This window comes from Acromyrmex echinatior, chromosome 13, assembly GCF_024713525.1.
Source record: "Acromyrmex echinatior isolate Ae372 chromosome 13, ASM2471352v2, whole genome shotgun sequence".
Taxonomy (NCBI): domain Eukaryota; kingdom Metazoa; phylum Arthropoda; class Insecta; order Hymenoptera; family Formicidae; genus Acromyrmex; species Acromyrmex echinatior.
Window position 1 is genome coordinate 9,156,758 of NC_141864.1, and position 18,885 is coordinate 9,175,642.

The 18,885-nt window shown below is 28.8% G+C and overlaps 2 protein-coding genes across 6 annotated transcripts in view; both read left to right on the top strand.

Annotated features, from left to right (window-relative positions):
• Positions 1–118: 118 nt before the first annotated feature.
• Positions 119–13,824, top strand: LOC105143111 (protein croquemort). 3 transcript variants are annotated; one of them, XM_087412438.1, is made up of 10 exons: positions 119–334; positions 3,314–4,289; positions 8,701–8,839; positions 8,921–9,078; positions 9,296–9,437; positions 9,531–9,734; positions 9,807–10,018; positions 10,352–10,646; positions 10,723–10,796; positions 11,409–13,824. In XM_087412438.1, exons 2-10 carry the CDS (start codon positions 4,228–4,230, stop codon positions 11,674–11,676), a joined length of 1,554 nt encoding a protein of 517 aa, XP_087268564.1. In that variant the 5' UTR covers positions 119–334; positions 3,314–4,227; the 3' UTR covers positions 11,677–13,824. The 3 variants fall into 3 exon arrangements, with proteins under 3 accessions (XP_087268564.1, XP_011049452.2, XP_011049454.2); XM_011051150.2 differs by lacking the exon at positions 3,314–4,289; XM_011051152.2 differs by lacking the exons at positions 119–334; positions 3,314–4,289 and adding an exon at positions 7,213–7,404.
• Positions 13,825–17,945: 4,121 nt separating this feature from the next.
• LOC105143113 (orexin/Hypocretin receptor type 1) overlaps positions 17,946–18,885 on the top strand; it is a 48,793-nt gene continuing 47,853 nt past the window's right edge. The window contains exon 1 of one of the 3 annotated variants that reach the window (XR_015547114.1): positions 17,946–18,787. The gene's annotated coding sequence lies outside the window, so the exon portion shown is untranslated. The remainder of the gene's footprint in view (positions 18,788–18,885) is intronic. The other 2 variants (XM_087412439.1, XM_011051158.2) reach the window with 2 other exon arrangements.

Genomic DNA, 18,885 nt, shown 5'->3' on the forward strand with positions numbered 1-18,885 from the left:
CTCCAATTCGAAATATCCTTCAGCACTTTCCGTAACTGTGTTTTTCTTTTTTTTCTGCGTATATCGCATTCGCAGCCTCAAGTTGTTGATTATTTAGTTGATCGACACGTATACGTGTAAAAGACCCATGAACGAAAGAAAAGTGATATCGCGTGCTGCTACGAATCGCACGAATCTGCGTCCACGGCGATTGTTCGCGCGACAGTCGATGTGCGAACTTGCATATAATCGCATATTCACGCGGTGACGCGCGACTCGAGTTGAGTGTGTCAGACACACGTTCAGTGCAGGCGAGACGGACGTAAAAAGTACACTTGAACTTCGAGAACAATAGGTGGGTAAAAAGAATTCTTTTGTTTTGATTAATCTGCGCAATCCAGCTTCGTGTGAATCTCTTATCAATTCTTTGTTCGTTTTGCTAATATCGATACTATGTCGATATGAAGTAATACGAGATGATCGCCAAAATGATATAACAATCATCAAAGGTCTCCCGATTATCTCGTATATCCATCGGGGAATAGATTGTTAAAATTAAATTACGGAAACACTCTTGTTTCGTTAGTGTGGAGATTGATTCGTGATGGGCGCGTTAGTTTTATCGTTCGCAAGCGGAAAAATTTGCCGTTGATGAGTGTTCGCAATTACGCACTATTAAAATAAAATGTGACATTCGGTATGTATCGGTATCAATGATAAAAATAATTCAACGAGACAATAATTGTCATTATTGGATGCTAGCATCGTCAACATAATTCATTGTTTTGCGAAGGCATAGATTTTGATTTAATTTTCTTTTTTGAATATAGAGTTTACGGATAGGTCCTTTTTTTTATAATCGAATTTATGAAATAATTGACTTTCGCATTTATTCGTGTAATGCATTTACTTGTTACGATTTTTTAGAAATGTCTAAGTTAAAAATAATTCTTTAGAAACTTCGAAGTCAAAAATAAAACGTACGTGATAAATCGTACAAATCTGTAAGCGTGAATCACGATGGACAAAGAATCGTGTTGTTTCTCTATCTGGTCTTGTAGCAGGATGTGATAACTTTCTTTCGGTTGTGTTTGAATCGCGATGCCACGCAATTACCGATTGTGAAAATTGCGAAGAAATTATGAAAGTGAAAGCAGCGAAGAGATATTTTCTCTTCGCTGCTTTCACTTTCACAATTTCTTCGCAATTTTACTTATATCCAGTATACCGTTGCCGTGCAAAAGATTTACTGACATATTAAGTAAATTAAACAATTTGACAAATATTAAACAGTAACGATGTTTATAATAAACAAAATAATAAATATATACTAAAACATTTTTGAATACATATAATAACCATTTATTTTGTTGATATGCAACTAACAAACTTTTTTTACTTCTTCACATAGTACATAACAACATAAGTATCACTATCTTAGTTAGCATGTTTTGTTATAAAAGTTGAACTTTATGATAAATCCATTTTTTCAGAAATTATCTTTGCTATATTAACAAATTTGCTATGCTATTAGAACGATTAATTACAACCTTTAATTTAATTCAGCTACAAAACTTTGCTACTTTAACATACAAAATTGGCTATTCCTATATTACGGCTGTAGATTTGCTAAATCAGTGAAGTTGTTTTAGCAAATCTTTTTTTTTTTGCGTGTTCACTTAAAAATTGTGTTGCTTAAAATAAAGAATATAAATAGCAATAAATAATTCACAATTTTTCTATATAATTATCTTATTTATATGCTATCTTTTGTCGAGCATATATTTGTACATATTATAATAATTATGTAATAATTATAATAATTAATGTCAAAAAAATAAATTATATTTTAACAAACTATATTTTAATACCAAAAGAAAATTTCAACATGCAAATAAATTATTTCAAATATATGTTCTTTTTGCATTGTATATGTAAACATATGTAAATGAATTCAAAATTATACTTGATAAGAAAGAATAGGAGCACATCGATGAATAAATCATAGAATAAAAAATTTATTTTGCCTTCCGTACATAACATATATATACGTATACATATATATACATACGATACATAACATATATAATGACATCACAAATGAAAATGACTCATAATTGGTATAATATTACATAAACAAAAGATTACATATTCTAAAATCATATAAAAAAAAAAAAGAAGTTATAATAGATTAATTCAATGAATTTCAATAAAATTTTAGTAAAAATTTTTTCTAAATTTATTAATTCACTTAAGTTTCCAAATATTATTTTTAAGAACCTGATTAAGTATATCGATCGATTTTTCGGAGAATTTATGCTATTTTTCGACTTAAATTTAAATTTTCTCAGATTATTTTGCTATATAATTGTAATATAAAAAATTTGAAGTCCTAAATAATATATATTTTGATAATTTCTTTCGACTTTCTTGAAATAAATTAGAATATTCGTTATGCAAATTTTTATTCTCAATTATACAATACTCTTGAAAAAATTTGATTAATTTTTGATATATCAATTAAAAGTATTACAATCGAACATTTTTTATCTACAACTATCAAGCAATCTGCAAGTATTCATTGTTTCAAGTATCTCTCACGCCTGCAATCGCATGAATAAATCTGAACTTTGAGCGATAAAAGATTGACGTATTATTAATGTAGCTAATGTATGTACCGCTTTGTCTCTTATTTGCAATTCCAATTATTTGTTCATTAAACGATTAGTCATTAACTCACCTCATCTAACGAATAAAAATCTGTGGTTTCTATTTATGCGTCGTTCTATTTATGCTCATTGCATAGTCTTTGACTTTCTTACGTGGAAGCTGCATGTCATATCTATCGTAATGATCGAGACTGTCGAGATGACCGTCTTAGAAGATGGCACAAGTGTAAAGTAAGATTGCGGAAAAAGGGACATCGTATGTGTTAAGAGATACCACGATTGGGATTGCATTATCAGGTGCCGGTTATGGTTTATCGCTTATCTCGATGTAATTATCATTTCGATTAATCTTAATTCATAAAGAAGAGCAACTCCTGCTTACAAGCTACTTGCAATCATTTCATCAATGCGTAACACTGAAAAAATTTATTAAATATTAATACATTTTTTTTAAAATAATACTAAGTAAACATTTACTTACAGTAAATAAATGTTTACTCAATAAAGAATGAATAGTTTAATCAAATTAATGTCAAATAATAATAATTATTAATAATAATAATTTTAATATCAAATAAATACTTACATTTAGTAAATATTTACTTAGAATAATATTTAATATTCAAACAAATATTTATTAAAATTTAGTTTTTTTTTCAATGTAGGAAATGTGGAAAAAAATCGCAAACTTTGGAGTCGACTCGAAGCTTTTTTCGTGGTTTTTGACTTCCCTCAACTATACATATAACTATAAAAATTATACCTAAGTTTTAAAGCATTAAAATACAAAACATCAACTTGCTCCTTATGACGATTGAATTGATAGAGTTTCAAAGATTTTTTACCTACAATAATTTAGAAAATTTCAGTACAGATTGTATAGCTATCTAAAATTTTTCGCTTCGAGTCCAAATGATTGTTGCTGTAGTCGAGAATTAGTTAACGATCTTCTTAAGATCATACTTTAATCAATTTCGTTTGGAATCGTGCATTTTTTATTTGTTTTTAATTCAATAAATATGTAAGATTATTAATTGACATTTTGTATTACTTTTAATTCAGAGAAAAGTTCGGAAAATGTTGATCTCGATATAGATTGCTTAACACGAGTTATTATGAAATTTCATCGTTTTATAGAAGAAATAAAAAAAATATCTTGTGACTATTTCGAAGAGGATCTTATCTTAACTTGATAAAAATGAAGCAACCTTTCGTTTCTTAACGATATTCAATTTTATCAGAATAAAGCACTTGAAATCTTACAATCATATTGTTGACATCATTTGTCCCATTTGTCATCATGATTGATATTTTCAATCAGTGACTAGACTTTGAGCCTAACAGTTATTGATTCTGACATACGAATAAGCGTTGCAGAAAAATATAGAAACAACATTTTAGGGATTTGATTTCTGTAAATGGCAGATTTCCATTCTGTTCGTTGTGACTATTAATGTGAAAGTAAGCCAAGTAATTCGAGGACGCGCGATTGTATTTGAAACTAATTTCTCGGTGAAGACGAAAGCGACCTGCTGTTATTACTTTTTCCTCGGATGCGAGATATTTGAGAGAGATCAAAATGACTGATTTCGAATCACAAAAACCTAAAGTGCGCAGAAATGCAACCTCTACGTCAGTACGGTAAGAATTCTTCAAGTTAGTGTAATCGGAGCCAATGTAAATCTTGATAATAAAAATCAATATGTGAATATTTTCACATTTATCTATTGATTCTTTGATTACATTTTCTAAAATTTTCTCGAACGAAGAACCATTATAAATTATACATATTATAAATAAAAATATATCCAGGATATAATTTTTTTTCTATAACATTTTTTTTAATTAAAAGGATATCTAATGAGATTTTAAAATTTTTTTCTCTAATGAGATATTTCTTTTAATTTCCTCCAATCATTTAACTTTTTCATTTATCATCTCGATCTCTTCTTTCATTTTTTTACTTTTGCTTCACAATTTTGCTTCTAGCAAAAATAACGTATGAAGCATAAAAAATTTATTCGTTACATACATATGGAACATGGGAAACGAGGAAGTTAATTATAATTACTTCAGAGAATTCATAAAACACAGTGAGTGAAAGCTTCCGGCAAAATAGCAGAATAAAAAATTGGAATGTCGGGAATATTCCGACAGAAATCCAAAACTAAAAAATGTATTCAGAAAAATATTACTTTACAGACACATCTAATGCCCTTGAGGACTTTCGAATATCATTAGAATGATAGTAGATAAGTTCGTTTTAAGTCGGCGCGTGTTTTGTAACCTTCATTTCAAACCTCTCGTAATAATAATAATCAACAAAAAGTAACAGTTTATTTAAAATAACGTTCAAAACAAATAGAGCGTGCCAGTTGCCAGTCACCGCATACTGTTTAGTAACATTTTCACTTAAGAAAATTTTGTAGAGTGCAACATAACGTTCAGTACTACTGTTGTACAAAGTCAAAATTCTTATAAAAAGCGTTTTAATGGAAAGGCAAATCGGAAAACTAATGAAAAGTAGAAATGAAAAATTTACGATATTGAAATTTAAAATACAATAATATATATAGTACATTTTTGATTTTATCATGAAAAGATATTTTATAAAACATATTTTTTATAAAATAAAAATACTTATAATAAATACATAAATTTCAATCTATACATATACTAATAAATGGAAAATTTTTTTATTTAGTTAGAACGTTAAAACATTTCTTTATTGTAATAGGAAAATTTTTAATTAATATTAATGATAAATGTAATGATATCAACATATATATTTTACCTATTTGGATATAGCTTGCTCCATTATTTTGCTTTTGATTTTCATACATTTTTAGACTTGCTCTATCGAGTAGCAACGCCTGTACTTTCATTATCTTCATCTCTGTATTATTTATTCTCATACTCGACATTTAGTAATGTTTAAAGAATTAATAATGTTTTTTAAGAATGTTTTGGGTGCCTTCCTATATCAATGGGTGCCTTCCATTAATTTGTAACACAAGTATCATTCTATCTTCGTTATTGGAAAGAAAGTTAATGATATTTGTGTCGACTTGTACATTACTATAAATGGAAGGCATTTAATTAATATCATCTCACGTAGCATAGCGCAGCATCTGCGAAACAAACTCAAAAAGCGCTTATGCAAGTGACGTAATATTACTTGTTCATTAAATTTGTAAATGAGTAGGTACTACAAAAAACGATTTTACATAAAAATCAAGACAATAAAAAAAATTAAACAATTTTTAAACCAATGAAAATTGTGCCCAAATTTTACGCAAAAATAAAACAATTCATGGGAACTTTTCAGCAGAGGTACAAATTGGCATAAGAGCTATTTTGTTTTTGTTTCTTACTGATTATTGAACAAGGACAGGATATGACTATATTATGTCAATTTGTCTCTTGCTAGAAAGTTCCTTGCGTCATTTTTATTATTTTGATAATTTTGTGTGTGTGTGTGTGTGTGTATGTGTGTGTGTTTTGAAATGTGACACATAAATCCTTAAAAAAAGTCCTGCTATACAATAGGATGACTGTCCCAATTATTGTGCCTGTCCCTATTAGTGTGCTTTTGTATTTCTCCAGTAAACGAGAATGGATTAAAATGGATTGAAATTTTTTTCTATCCGAATGCGTATTTTAAAAATAACGAATACTTTTTTTTAGATTTAATTGGTTTCAATTGGATTCAATTAAATTAAAAAACTACATTTCCTAAACAAAATTTTGAATTGAACAGTATTCACAACGTGCTCACAGAAAAAGTTAGTATTATTTTTAGAAAATCTGAATCCTGAATCATTTCAATTCATTTCAATCCATTCTCGTTTGCTGAATCGATAAGTCATAAAGAAAACTAGCACAAATAAATAAGAAAAAATATTTTTTATTAATGCATACGAAGATAATATTTTATTTTTTTAATATTAAAGTATTTTAAATATTTTTCGAAAGATGTAAGGAATTTATGTAAATCCTCCAGTAATACGTACTGCAAGATTTTAAGTTTGTCCTTATTAATGTTTTTATTAATGTGCCCTGTATTGGAGCTGAAAACGTTGTGTTATGAGTGTTTAAAATAAATATAATTGAAATAATGATTTTTTTATGTAATATTATAACATAAACAATTAACTTAAATTTATTATCTGTTTTAGTAACTATATATTAAAATGAGACAAATGTGGATAGGCACACAAATTGGGGGCACATTAATAGGGCCATAACCGTTAAGAAGATCCATTAATAGGGACAAAAACATGTTTTCTATTTTTGTCAAAAGCATTATAAAATATTAATAAAATTTAAATTTTTTAGATTAAAGAAATATTATAAGAAAAAGAAATAGTTGAAAACCCGATATTGATAGCAAGCAGATAAAATTAAAGCTACAATATTTAATAATTAATTCAGTAATAAGCAAATTGACTAAAAAGTACATTAATAGGGACAATAATCTATAGATATATACAGCAATGCTGCTTTTTATACACAGAGTATCGAGTGTAGAAAGTGTACTCTGGTGTATTATGGTGTACTACATGTAGTAGAGAAAAAAGGAAGCATAGATAGATCCGCGTACGTCTTCCGATGATATATTATGAAATTTTCGTGCGAGACTGTGAAAAAATTGCGATCTTCCGTGATCAAGGTGCACCGCTGCAGGCCCTTTAATGCGAGACAATTCACCTTTTTGTCTCTCATCCGTTCTCGATTATTACCGAGATAAATAACGGTAAGGTATAGGTTAATATATACCAGATATATATCACATATCGCATTCGCGTAATGTTATAGTTTAATTTTTTCGCAAATGCTATTTTTTTTGTATGGAAATATGATGTTGATAAAATCGTTGAAATCGCTTGTTTATGTTCAACTCTGACATTCCGACTGACATATACATTCCGTGTAACATATACACCGTGTTCACGAAGTATCGTAGAGATCTTTTAATCGGTTCTCACGCGAGCTGGGCCAACGAGAGCTATGCGTTTCCAGGAAGAGTCATCTGATTTTAATTAAAACATAATGAATAGAGAGAATTGATTTTCACTAGTTTATAATTTTTGTTATTGCTAACCGTTTAACTATTAGAGACGCTCACTTTATGTATGACTATCCGGTATACTGCATTGTGTACGCCTATGATATCTACTGTTATGTGCAACATATTCGTTGTTCCGTGAATGACGTAATCAATAATTATACTACATTACTTATTTCGGTTGTGTAACAATGTTCATTTTATTGTTTGTAAGAATTTTTTAATGTAAGTTTTTTTTATGTTTCTAATTAACTAAAATAAAATCTATAAATAATTGACTTGTCTATCAAAAATCACAGCTTTTGAGCTTACAGATGTCACTCTTAAAATCATTTCTGTGGGAAAGAATTTGCTTGAGTTTGGAGATATGTAGTAATCAGCGATGTCGCAATTGAGAGAATTGCAACTTTTTTCACTTATATTTATAAAAAAATATTTTTATAATAATATATCGTAATCTGTGTTCATAATGTGTCATTTTCAAATATGTGTCATTTTAACTCCAATTTTAATCAAAATATTTTTGTAGCAAAACTCTTGTCTGGTTTCTTATAAATTTCTTATAGTCGAAACTGAGTTTCCCAACATAAAATTCTCTTTTTTTCTTACTCTCTAAAACTTTTGGAGTGAATCTCGTTCTTAAAGATTGAAAATTGAACCACTCTTTTTCAAGATGTTCAATTTTCACTCTTTAGAGTGAGATTCCACTCCAAAGAATTTAGAAAGTAGGTGACATTTTTGAAGTAACTGATTGTAATTTAAGTATTTTATTCTAAAGTTCTGAAATTTATCTATTTTGCATTGTTTAACATCATTTTGTGATGCTAAATGGAATTTCTGCACATTCTAAACGACTTTAATTTTCTAATTATATAATTAAGAAATGCCATATAATAATTGATTCAAGTATGGCAAATGAAAATTCTCATGTCACAATAAAAATTAAAAGAGAAATGATGATTAACGTTTGTTTATTGCTTTCAGACCTATAGTTCCCGTAAAAATGGCGCGGTCCTATAAAAAAGTTATAACCATCTCAATTGTCGGTTTAATAATCATGGTTTTTGGAATCATCACAGGATCACTTTGGGCCACTATGCTGTACGAATTGCTATTTACAAAGGTATATTCAAGAAATATAAAAACTTTACATCAATACATTTATGTTAAAGATTGTGTGTAATATATACGCATTTCTATGCAGCTAATAACGTTAACGCAAACATCTTTCAATTTCAATATGTGGGTGGAAACTCCTATTCCAATGTACTTGAAATTCTATATGTTCAATTGGACTAATCCACATGAGTTTTCGTCAGGTGTAAAACCACATTTTCAGGAAATGGGACCTTACGTTTTTCGGTAACATTATTTTCATAAAAGTTCTACTACTCTAATGTCCATTTCCACCAATATAGATTAACTTTCTCGGTTCAACTTACTCTTCGTTTTTTTCTAGTTCTAAAAATTAGAAAAAGATGAAGAGTAAGTTGAATCGAGATTAAAGTAAATCTACATTGGTGGAAATGAGTATAAAAATCATAACGTTATATCAGATTTTTACGTGTCTCTTTTGCAGAGAAATCGATTACAAAGTGAATCGAGTATGGAATGAAAATGGAACCGTCACGTTTCAAAGGAAGAAAGTTTGGTTTTTTGAGCAATCTATGTCGAATGGAAATTTAACCGATCAAGTTACAAACATAAATCCGATAGCTGTGGTAAGGTGGAATTATTAGACGATCAATTGCACACTTTTTTACATTGTATATTCAATTGTTATATTAATTATTATATTGTATATCCAATTTTAGACGATTGCAACTGCGATGAAAAATAAGCCTATATTTATACGCAAGATAGTCAATGGAGTTATGGTGCGTTTAGGAGAGAAACTAATATTAACTAAAAGCGTGAAGACATTGATGTTTGAAGGATTCAACGACACGTTGTTGGATCTTGTGCGAAAGATGAATGTGACCGATTTACCTTATTCTAAATTTGCATGGTTCTACGCGGTGAGTACAATGAATCAAACGTGCATCAAGCAATGATCTCTAAAATGTAAAACTCATTTTTTTTTCTCACAGAGAAACGGCTCGACTACTTACGACGGCGTATTCAATATGTTAACTGGAGCAAATAATTTGTACGGCATGGGAATGATAAAAGAATGGAATTACAGTAACCGGACAAATGATTATACGGGTTCTTGTAATATGATACATGGAACGTTGGGAGATTTTTGGCCACCTTTAGCGAACAATGACACCATACCTGTATTCGTTCCTGATATTTGCACGTGAGTGGTTATAAAAACATTATCATTTAAGTTAATATGAAAATTTACACTTAATTATATTATAATAAATGAAGCTTCGATTTAAATATTAATCCATTCATTTGCTGTTAACTCCCACTATTAGTTTTTATACAGAGTATACAAGTAGCTTCGGCTTGTTTTTTTTTTAAGACGTAGCATTAAATCAGACAAATTGGAACACATGTGTTTTTATTTTTTTATACAGATTACTTATATATATAAAATATATAAATTGACACAAAGTTAATTTTAATTCTTCCAAAATCAACCTCGAATAAGAAGATAATGCATTAAAATTTACTTATTATTTAGGTATGTGGATTTGCAATTCGTAGAAACAATGAAACTTGAAGGTATAACAGGAAATAAGTATATTGGAACGAAAGATATGCTTGATAATGGTGAATCTATACCTTCGAGACGATGTTTTTGTCCCAATGGAAATTGTGGACCCAGCGGAACATTAAATATTTCATCTTGCAAATTTGGAGCGCCGGCTTTTGTTAGTATGCCACACTTTTATCTAGCCGATCCAAGTTATACAGAGAACATAACAGGAATGTCACCAGATAAACAAAAACACGAATTGGTTATTGTTCTGGAACCAGTAAGTATCTTTTATAAATTATAAATGCTACAAACAGAAAGTATGCAATGAATATTGTATGAAAGAAATTTTAAAGACTTCAGGTATCCCACTTATGGTTAAGGCACAACTGCAATTAAACTTATTGCTGGAACCAGTGGCTGGTATGAGGTAAGTAACAGACGAGCACAGCATAGATAAATCATTAACAAAATAAAAACTTCATAAGGAAAAAACAAAAAGAGAAATTGTTTAGAAGATTATGAAAATAAAGAAAAGGAAATTCTTGGGCTAACAAAATAAATTTATTTAATAAAATGTGCAAAGTATTCTATTTAAAATATCGGCTTCCATTAATACTTCATATAGAAACTAAACTGAGTAATTAAAAAAGTTTAAACTTTTAGAAAAGATGTTATAATATATACGAGGGTTATTCGGAAAGTAAGGTTACAAGATTTTTTTAAAAATATGAACATGCATATATTGTAATGAAACTTACAGGGATTATAGTATATAAGTATTACATTATTTTTCCACATAATCACTATTTACTTCAATACATTTTGTCAACCGTGGGACAAGTTTTTTATTCCCGTTTCATAGAGGTCTCCCGTCACTTCATTTCATTAAAATATATGCATGTTTGTATTTTTAAAAAATCTTGTAACCTTATTTTCCGGATAATCCTATCTATTAAAGGACTATTTCAATGCGTTATAACCTTTTTAATTTGATAACAAACAAGAAAATGTTTTGTTCAATTAATTTTCGATATTTCAGCATGTTTGAGAATGTACAGAAGACTTATATCCCAATGCTGTGGTTTACTCAAGAGGCTAATTTAACTGCCGAATACTCAGGCAACGTTGAGCTACTTTTAATTCTTCCATCATTAGGTTCTGTAACCTTTTTTGGAATCGCAGGAATCGGAGTTCTAATATTCTTCATCGGAATCTTCATTTATATACGACAGAAATGGCGAGGAGAGGAAGGTCAAGTATTGATATCTAAATACGATGGCGATGTTAGAACACGAGACGAAATGTAGTAATTATTTCCTTTTGTGGGCGTGATTGTTACAAGTTGGACGCCGAGATTTAAATTTATTTTATTATGCGTTCGCATTACTTCTTGTACATGTCATAATTAAAACGTTAGAAGTTCTGTTTATGCTTTTCATTATTAATTTGCGAGATATATCAATGCAACGAAATTTATATGGATCGACAATTTTCTATGCAATGTGGAATTTACGTCGATAAAATATTGCATGACTTTACGTGGCTATCAAAAATTATATTAATAAAAATAACATTTCTACATTTTTATTGGCGCCAGACTTGTATTGATCGTGCTCTTTTATGTGCCATGGATAGTAGTGTTAAGTTTTTACTTCCTTCATATATTCAAACTTCCTTCTTTAATTTCGAATATATACATAGTTTCGAATATATATATATATATATATATATATATATATATATATATATATAGAGCACGCAGAGATAAGACTGTATCAACGTCTTATAAATATTTGACAACAAAAAAAATAGTTAATGTGCAAGGATATGAAAGTGCCTACTTTATCTGTTAGTATACTATAATAATACTATAGTTATAGATTTTCAACCTAGTAATTCTTAGTATACATTAACAAGTATAATTTAAATTGATATAATTTAAATCAATAAGACGTAAATGTTAAAAATTTATTTCTATATTTATCAAGATATGAAACGAAAATGAGTAGCTTTTATATTACCGATATAAAAATCTATAAAAATGCGGCGGAACAATCTTCAAATATGTTAAAACTTCTTTTCGATTTGGTATACGTGAAAATGCATTTAAAGAAAATTTAATATTACTGGTACTTCATTAAGAGGATGAATATATTTACAGCCATATGTATATAAATTATTATTTTAATATTAGATATTATAGTTATATTCTCTATAGAGTGTAGTTATTTCATAGAACAATTTTTAGACATTTGTCATCTGTGACATATGTAAGATAGACTATTTTGATTAGTGAATTTTCTACTTATGATGAGCTAACAATTACCGTTCTAAAACTCGCATTATTAATACTTCTGTCAGACGAGCGAGTTTACGCGAGTTTTGAGATATATTCCAGAATAATGGAAAGAGTATTTTTTAATTTTATTATTTTTAATTATATCTTCAATTTGTCAGTGGAAAATTGCGAATAAAAGGGTTTTTTTTTCGTAATTTCGAGACATAGCAATGTATGTATAAGTGTAAAGCACAGAAACAATATATTTCAACAGAAAGAAAAATGAATTTGGAAGAATATCATTGTAATATAAAATTTATTAAATTTCGGCAAAAATATTCTATTGTGTGTAACGAACGCTTCATCAACTCAGGAAAATGATAGAATCTTGTAATTATGCAAATGAAAAATAAAATTGAAAAAATTAGTTTCACGCAATTATATAGTATTAAATTTTCAAAACTGATAATCTTCAAATTCTGATAATTTTCTTCCAAATCGACTATATTTTCTCTGTTGACAAGAGGAAATGTTATAAAAGCCATAGTGAATGATAAACATTATGATTTATCATTTTCTCAATAATCAGTGATTATAATTAGTCTCTGTTTATCGAATAGTCACAGTTTATATAGCGAAATGCAAATAATAATTAATTGTACAATAAAAAATACTCGAATCCGTAATTTGCAATGCAATAATTGCGGCATTAGTTGACAGGCTAAAAAATAATTTACGCGCGCGGCGAAATTTACTATACAGTACGATTTTATTAATAACAATTTCGATATTTTTATAAATTATTTTTGCTATTATTTTGCGTTATGTACGAATACACAAACACGATTTATTTTAATTACGGTAAAATTAAATATTGCAGTCGGTTATCGAAGCTTTAGAAACTACATTGAGAAGCAATGAAATGATATGACAAATATCATTATGAAATTATCAAAAGATCTATTCATATGAAAAATTCAAAGAAAGCAATTTGTCAATAAACTCTGGATCGATATGTGTTGTTTGATATTTGTATGATTTTATATTGATTTCTGCAGCTTCAGATGTACAAAACATAGTAGTCTCACATGATCGAACTTATTATCTTAAATATCTGTGATATACAATGGAGAAAATATGTACGTGTAAAAAACTATAAAACTTTTATCTTATTAAAGTGTGTTTATCATTCATTCTCTACTCCTTTGCATACATGGTAATTACATTATTTTTGCAATGTGATTTCCTTGGATTTAAGCTCTTTTGTTACGAAACAAAAACACTTACGTTAAAACTTTTTCAACTAATAAAAGCTGGCGTTTTACTCCCACTCCATCAATTTTCGTATACAGTTACGCTCGAAGTTCGATATTGTTCAACTGATAGCGAAACATCGCTGAAATACATGATATGTCATACATTCATTTGTAGAATATAGCGATATAAATATTATCATAAATATATTTTATTTTATATTGAATATAAAAATAAGCTCGAAACTAAAATGAGCTCTAATTAAAATGAGCTCAAAACTATAAAATTACAGTGAAAGAACACTCTTTCTTCGCGTTGCGTGAATATTTTTATCGTCAAATCGTATTATCTACAACGAGACTATTGATTAGACACAGAGCTATATTTTGTTACGTTTGAGCGATTTTTTTATTCGTGGATTCACCGAGAAATTTAGTAACCCAAATGTAAGCTGTTATTCAAATAAAATCCAGACATTACTCTATAGAAATTAATTTGTCGACTTTTTTTATCCGTTTTCACCCAGAGAATTTTTATACAACGCATATTTTTCAGTGCCTTCCTATTAATGCATCTTTAATGAGCGCGAAATTATTCATAATAATATGGCATAAAGGTACATCTTTTTGAGATATTATTGAACGGTATTTTATGATCGAACGATCGCTCATTAATTTCTTATTTCCAAAATTGCAATATAATTAAATATAAATATATATCATGTTTATGTTTATTTTTTTAATATCTTGATCTTTCATCTCTTATATATAATTCTTTGCATTTTTCATTATATTTGTCGGATTGTACCTTATTACCTTCCTCATTTCTTTAGATTTTTCTCATAAATGTTAATATATAATACCTAACGTCTTGTTATTTTTTTCGTACATTTTGTATGAAAAATATCGTCGTTATTTTTTTTGAAGTAGCAAAAATGGAAAATTTATAATTTCACTCTTGACATTTCAATTTATGCTGCTAAATAATAAATGCATTCTTCGATAATTAGAATGAAACCATGATTATCGAATTAATTAAAGCCCTAGATATCTTCATTCAAAATATCTTTAAAAATATCGCATTAATATGATTTAATATTAAATAATCGTATTTTCGTGTCTTGTGCCTATCATAAAAGCATTTTGGATTATTTTATTACGCTGTATAATATATTATATGTTCTCGTTATAATACATCATTGTTAAAATATAATACCGTATTTAAAAAACGAATGACATTCTGATTATGATTGATTATAATGGCCAAAAAACCGAATTGCTTTTATTACAAAACAATGCATTTAGCTTTTGCTATTCTATTCAGTGCTTCTTTTTAGTGTTTATTCTGCATTGATTCAGGATGACTGGCACCTTTCATTTAAGTAAAACGGAAGTGTTTACTTTCTTATCTTCACATCGTTTAATTTCTGTTTACGAATCAATGCAAATAAATCAACTTTCTATCATATTCGAAAATAACTTTCCTCAAGATTATATTTCAATTTGTTATATTATTAAATAGTAAATAAATTCCTTGATAATTATAATCTGTAATATTGTATTTCATAATTAGGAGATATATTTGATAAGGTATTACAACTAGACATACTAGAATATACTTCGATAAAATAAACCGTTTACTTCTACTGTTTTATATCCGTTCCACTCTTCATGGTCACGTTTTCATGGCCAGAAATATATAGGTCGCGTTGAAGAGGACCATAAAGCACATAGTCGACGGTGCTGCAAGCTTGACGTGACAGTATTATCTCTTCCGTTTGTTAAGTGCATTCAGAGGCATTTTTTCACAAAATAGGAACCAAAAAAAAAATTATATCTCAAAGGATTAAAAAAAAAAATGATAAAAAGAACATGCGCTCGACCGAACTTATCTGTATTCCGTTGGTTTTTCCAACCTATTCTATTTTTCTTTTTTTGGAGAATTCAAAGTCGCGTTGATATGTTGCAGTTGCCCTCTCGGTACCACTGAAGACGCATCTTCAGAAATAATATTATACTGAATGCATGAATAATATTTTTATGCGCGGAAAAATTTAATTCTAGTTCTCCAAAAAAAGATTTATGTACTACTCCTTTTTTTGGACATCCCATAGTTTTAATTGTCGAGGACATCAGCGAAATAATTAAAATAAAAATAGAGATATACGGCAATTTTTGTTTTTGTGATATGTTTAATTCAAATGTATACACATTATAAATGCATTTAAGTGCATGAATATTTATGTAAAATTCGCTTAGAAAAAAGCAGATCGTAAAAAAGACATGTTTTAAATAGTTTAAAACAAATTTAATTGATGTTTTTAACATGTTTTAAATGTTTTTTTTAAATAATACTGTTTAAAGTATGTTTGAAGCATAAAAAGACAGTTTAAAGAAAAACAAAATGTTTTATTAAAAAGGAAACATTAGTTCTTTACCAACTCTAATAGAAAGTCGTTATCAAAGACAAACTCCATTACCATATTTTCAACATAACTAAATATAAATAACAAATAAGTAAAAAAAAGCACATTATTTTAAATCAGCGTCGATTATGCTTCACATTTTCAAAGTCATAGCGACAATTTTTCATCGTAATAGAAGTTCATAAACCGTACAAAAACCTATTAATCAAAAGTTCCTTGCGGATTTAGGAACTTGTCATGGTGGTTTGCGCAATCTTGCTCGAACATATTCTGTATGCCATGACTGTTCCTGACCCCTCAGGAATAAGATTAATTAACGTTAACGAAGAAATATTAAACCCGATTGCGCAAAGGTGGGACTATTGGAAAGTATAGCTTGCGATAAATCGTCAAACGATAAGATAAGCGGCAGGGGCAGTTCAATGGTTGATGATGAATGAACTTGTGAATAAATATCGAGAAACGATGAATAGCTCGATGAAAAGTCTCGTGTTGTTAAAAAAAATATTCGTAAATAATACATCAAAGACTTGATGCAATCTTTTATATAGATATAGGGCGATTGGTATATCAAACATTTAATCCCAATTTTCAAATTTGAGAGAAAAATCTTTTTGCAACACATACAGTTGCAAAATATCGAGGCATCAATAGTTTCTGAATTATAAGTGATTAGAATTTATTTTAGAAACAAAAACAATATGTTGTAAATTTAAAATTTTATTTCCTTATTTTCAAAAACAAAGTTTTTTTTAGCAAGATTTTTAAATCTCGAGGTCATAATTTTTAATGTTAAAGTTTAAAATATTGTAAAACAATAATCTTTAACAGCTTTTCTTCATTAGTCTTAAAAATGAGGTATCTTTTTAATGTTTTACGCGATAGTTACGAATCGTCTTCTACAGTATCTCTGAAATTAGAAATAAATTGAATAAATAATCGCAAGAAACTGGGACACCATATATCATAGTTATAAACAATTAATTAAAGAAATGATTAATGGTTTTGTAACATATGTAGATGATAATCGGAATATTTGAATACGCGTATGTATCCCAAGAAAGCGAATTTGGGTTAATGTTGAAAAAGTACGTATACGACGGAAACAATTTTCTAGACTGTTTCCTCCATATTTTATGTCAAAACAATTAAGAAATCACTTTTTCAAATGTCCGTATTACTAAGTAGATTACTAAATGTATCAAAAGCTTCTTTTATAATTAATCTGGTTTGAATATTCAATAAGTAGTTCCTTAAAATATCTGAACTGAATATTCAATAAATAGTCCCTTCTCTAATAGAAACGTAATGTATAAACCTAAATACTGAGCAAAATTGATTAAAGCATTAATATTTTTCATATTTTCCAAAATGTACGACGAGTAGTGTTGCATATTTTAGCTTTAATAAGGAAAAAATAAAAGCGCATGCAATTTAATAATGTCTCTTTTAAACACAATAACGAAGCCAAAGGAATATTTCTTTTTAATAACCTGAAAAAAAAGTTATTAATGGACATATTTTAGAAATAATTACATACAATTGCACACATAAAATGTCAATTTTTTATATATAATTATGTATGAAACATTTTTTTTCCGGGAATATATTCTCTCAGAGATCACTACTCGACAGGTTTGCTCAACCCTAAGAATTTTCGATATTACATCGTACTTTTTATAAATTATATCAAAGCTAATTAAAATACAGTTTGGAATTATTCCAAAAATGTGCTTTTGCAAAGAATCTTTCTATTTTTTTTCCCAATCGAACCCAGAATTAATTAAACCGGCGTCAGTATTATTGTCCAGAAAGAAATTAGTTCGTCAAACTCATTAAAAAAAAATCTGTCAGTAAAATTGAGATTGAAATTCGCAAGAAGCGTACATAATATTTTTATCGATTGTTGCGTATCTAGATTCTGTAATTTCGTAGTGAAGGAAAATAGGTGATGTCGGTGTACAAGCAACTGAAATATTTTCGTCTCCCTAGATTGAGCAATTTTCGCAGAGTGCAAGCGCGGCGTCGTGACCGACGTCTACACCACACGGCCTCGTTAAAACAGCGCACCTCAGTTTCGCTGAGTCTGCCGGCGCGTTCGCATCCTTCCGCACGGAAGGAGATCGGCGCTATATTCCGCTCCGTCAGGGGTGTTTTCACCTCCCTGCGGAGACCGGAGTCCGAGCAAACATCGTAACAACTCTAAGGAATACTATCGCGCGGATCGACCTACACTCAGGTTCGCAAGAGTGCTTGAAGAAAAAAGAAATGAACACAGAGAGATGCGGTTTGAAAACTTTGTGAAGTCGCGCGAACTTTATGCATCGCAAAAATGTAATCTTCAATATTTTGCTTGGCGGAGTTTTACGTGTAAATATCGTCGTCGACAATTTTTTTCTCCGGTAACTAGAAGGTAATAACTTTGCGTGTTATTGGAATTTTTAGTGGTTGCTCCAGTTATGTAAGTAAATGGTTTTAAAAAAGTTAAACATTATTTTCGAAGCATATGATAAAATCAAAATTTGATTTGTCGGCCAAATTTCAATGAAAAATTGTCAT